The 3,753-nt window shown below is 37.7% G+C and overlaps 1 protein-coding gene across 1 annotated transcript in view; it reads left to right on the top strand.

The window, feature by feature from the left end:
- The first annotated feature begins 539 nt into the window (after positions 1–539).
- Positions 540–3,753, top strand: part of LOC111392966 (MDIS1-interacting receptor like kinase 2-like) — a 5,327-nt gene continuing 2,113 nt past the window's right edge. The window contains exon 1 of the mRNA XM_023018378.1: positions 540–3,748. Coding sequence (XP_022874146.1) covers positions 1,384–3,748 — 2,365 coding nt within the window. The 5' untranslated portion in view covers positions 540–1,383. The remainder of the gene's footprint in view (positions 3,749–3,753) is intronic.

The following is a 3,753-nucleotide window of genomic DNA, read 5'->3' on the forward strand; positions in this document are numbered from 1 at the left end:
AAGGTTTTATAAGATTTAAAAAGGTCCATTGAGCTCCTCATGCCTATGTCATAATAGAATCAAAAACTTGCACCGACTTGACTTCTACATTCTAATTGCTCTTGTGAATAACAAAAGAAAATAGATAATGGAAGGTAGAAGAGAAATAAAGTAAATATAGAAATATCTCTCATATGTAGGTCTATTTGTACGTGTTTGCCGGTATTAATTTTACACAATTCCATTATAAGAGATAAAAGAAACTTTATTCAGGGTGACGAATTAGAGAACCATTCGATACTGATACAATTCAGGTTTTTAGACATATAGAACTATACAAAAGTTAGGTGCCAAAAGCTGAATTATATGTCAACTCTCCATATTATTACCAACCTAAATTAATTGGGATCTCAAACGATCAAACTTTTGAGGGAAGCAGGCGAGGCCGGCGGTGTTAGATTTGAAGTTTATCGGTCAACTCTCCTGGAAAAAAAAAATAAAAATAAAAATAAAAATTTACTCATCTAAGCAATGGTCAAGACGATGAGTGTAACATACCGTTATTAAAATTAGTCTACTTTTTTTGTTTCAGTTCATCTTCTTCATCGTCCGGTCCCCATCTTACGCCACACCATCTCCCTTTCTCACCGACCCGTTCCTCTTCTTCGTCCCAGCTACCATCCCCGCCACTTTGCATTGAAGTTTCTTCTCCGGAAAATGGGATACAGCATTTATGGGGTGGGGCCATCAGGGTGGGTAGGAAGAAGACATGGAAAAAGACCAGGTTATTTCGTAGATATTCACAAAAAGAATGTTACATGAACACTATGGTGTACACTTTATCACGTGTCATTATCCTATTGGAAAGTTTAAATTTCAAACTGTTTTTCCATCAAATTGACACTTGACAACAATATAAGTATCAACCAAAGTATCAAAAATCAATGTACAAATAGCAAAATTCAATTTATTTACAAAAATGAGCTCTAATTTATCTTATTTCACCCAAATTGGTGCAACTTTGACAATTTCCTCAAATTCAAAGCTAAAGCGATTTCTTAGCTTTTCCCCTTATTCAAGAATGCTTCCCATAATCTGTATAGAGATAAGACTATAAAACATGGCCTTTTCAAACAAATTAAAATAATTTCCAAAGTATTAAATTTTTCTTGCAACTCGCATAGACTGAAAACAATGGATGGTTTAAAACAAGAGTAGTTATTGACCATTTAAGCATCGATTTGGACAAACCATTCAGGTTTTCTTTCTGTTCATACTAAGAATTTGCTGTGTATTTCATTGTGTCTCATCAAAATCTTCATTATCACTTTTGAGCAGTGATTGATTCCTGCTTATTAAGGGAGAAATGAAGAAATTTGAATTTACCTTGAGAAATTTGTAGCCATGAAAACATCTCATAGAGCCTTTATTTTCCTTCTTCATGTTCTGCTTTTCTCCTTACATCCACTGAAGATAACGTCGTCTGCAAGAACAGAAGCAGCGGCTCTTGTGAAATGGAAGAACAGCTTGTCTTCTCCTCCTCTGAATTCATGGTCCCTTGGAAATCTTCGAAATCTTTGCAGATGGACAGGAATTCTCTGCAAAAACGGGGGATCAGTTTCTGAGATAAACTTATCCAATGCAAGCCTCTCTGGCACCCTCGACCAGCTTGATTTTACTGCGTTTCCAAATCTGACAAGACTTGACCTCAGTTTTAACAATTTCAGCGGGTCGATACCATCTAGTATTGGTAGTATCTCTATTGCAACTTCCTTGGACTTGAGTAACAATGTATTGGAGGACATCATTCCAGCGGAGATTGGAAATTTGATAGAGCTTCAATACATTAGTTTGTACAACAACAATCTCAAAGGTCAAGTTCCACATCAAATTGGGAAGCTTCAAAAGGTACAACACATGGATTTTGGATCAAATTACTTGGTGAGTCCCCAATGGTATCAAATCACAAGCTTTCCTTTGTTGACACATCTCAGCTTTGGTTACAACGAAATCACCTCAGGATTTCCAGATTTTATACTTGGTTGCTGGAACCTTACTTATCTTGATTTGTCTCAAAACCACTTGACCGAACTAATTCCCGAATCATTATTTGTCAATCTAGGCAAGCTTGAATATCTGAACCTTTCTACCAATTCCTTTCTAGGGCCATTATCATCAAATCTTACCAAACTGTCAAAGTTGAAAAATCTTCGATTAGCAACCAACAAACTTTCTGGCTCAGTACCTGATATTTTCAACTCTATGCCTAATCTCGAAATTCTTGAGCTGTTTAACAATTCATTTCAAGGAAAGATACCCTCTTCTTTAGGACAACTCAAGAATCTGCAGAAACTAGATTTGCGAGAGAATGGCCTGAATTCCACAATTCCTTTGGACCTTGGCTTGTGCACCAACCTTACCTATTTGGCTTTAGCCACAAATTCACTTACTGAATCCTTGCCTTTGTCCTTGTCGAATCTGACCAAGTTGACAGAGTTGGGTTTATCGGACAATAATCTATCCGGTGATGTTTCGCCTTATTTCATCTCAAATTGGACCCAACTAATATCATTGCAGCTTCAAAATAATCTTTTCACAGGGGAAATTCCATCTGAAATAGGCCTACTGACTGATCTAAACACTCTTTTTCTATACAACAATACATTTTCTGGCTCCATCCCACCCGAGATTGGAAACCTGAAAAATTTGACGTTGATGGACCTTTCAGGAAACCGGCTTTCAGGCATAATACCTCGAACAATCAAGAACCTAACAAATTTACAGATCCTCAAACTTTCCTCCAATGGTCTTACTGGAACTGTTCCACCAAAGATTGGAGACTTAACATCACTAGAGACGCTTGATGTGAGCACAAACCAATTAAGTGGGCAGTTACCAGAGTCCATCTCGAACCTCAGTGCCCTGCAAACTATTTCCCTGTTCTCTAATGAATTTTCAGGAATCATTCCCCATGACTTGGGAAAGAATAGTCCCAAATTGGCAAATGTTAGTTTTTCAAATAATAGCTTCACAGGTGAACTGCCTTCTGGATTATGCAGTGGCTTTCTTCTCAATCAATTTACAGTGAATAACAACAATTTTACCGGGAGGTTACCCGGTTGCCTGAAGAATTGCTCGAGCCTTAATAGAGTACGGCTTGAAGGCAACCGATTTTCTGGGAATATTTCAGACGCATTTGGAGTTCATCCGAATCTCGAGTTCATCTCTCTCAGCAGAAATCAATTCACAGGCCAACTTTCAACTAAGTGGGGACAATATGAAAGGCTTACAAATCTTCAGATGGATCAAAATAAAATTTCTGGAGTGATTCCAGCTGAGCTAGGCAATTTAACACAGTTGCGTGTCCTAAATCTGGATTCGAATGAATTGATAGGTGAAATTCCTGTTGGACTGGGAAATTTAACTGAACTGCTCAATCTCTATCTGAGCAACAATCAGTTGACTGGAGAGATTCCTCGAACTATTGGACGCTTAACAAAGCTCCAATATCTTGATTTGTCAGCAAACAAAATAGGAGGAGGTATTCCAGAAGATCTAGGCAATTGCGAGAGCTTGCAGTTCTTGAACTTGAGCAAAAACATTTTATCAGGGAATATCCCGTCAGAACTTGGTAACTTAAATGGGTTACGGTACTTGTTGGACCTTAGTAATAATTCACTTTCAGGAACAATTCCTCCAAACTTGGGAAAGCTTACCTCTTTGGAGAATCTGAACCTGTCAAATAACAAGATTTCAGGTAGAATCCCTTCAGCA

Source organism: Olea europaea, chromosome 4, assembly GCF_002742605.1.
Source record: "Olea europaea var. sylvestris chromosome 4, O_europaea_v1, whole genome shotgun sequence".
NCBI lineage: Eukaryota > Viridiplantae > Streptophyta > Magnoliopsida > Lamiales > Oleaceae > Olea > Olea europaea.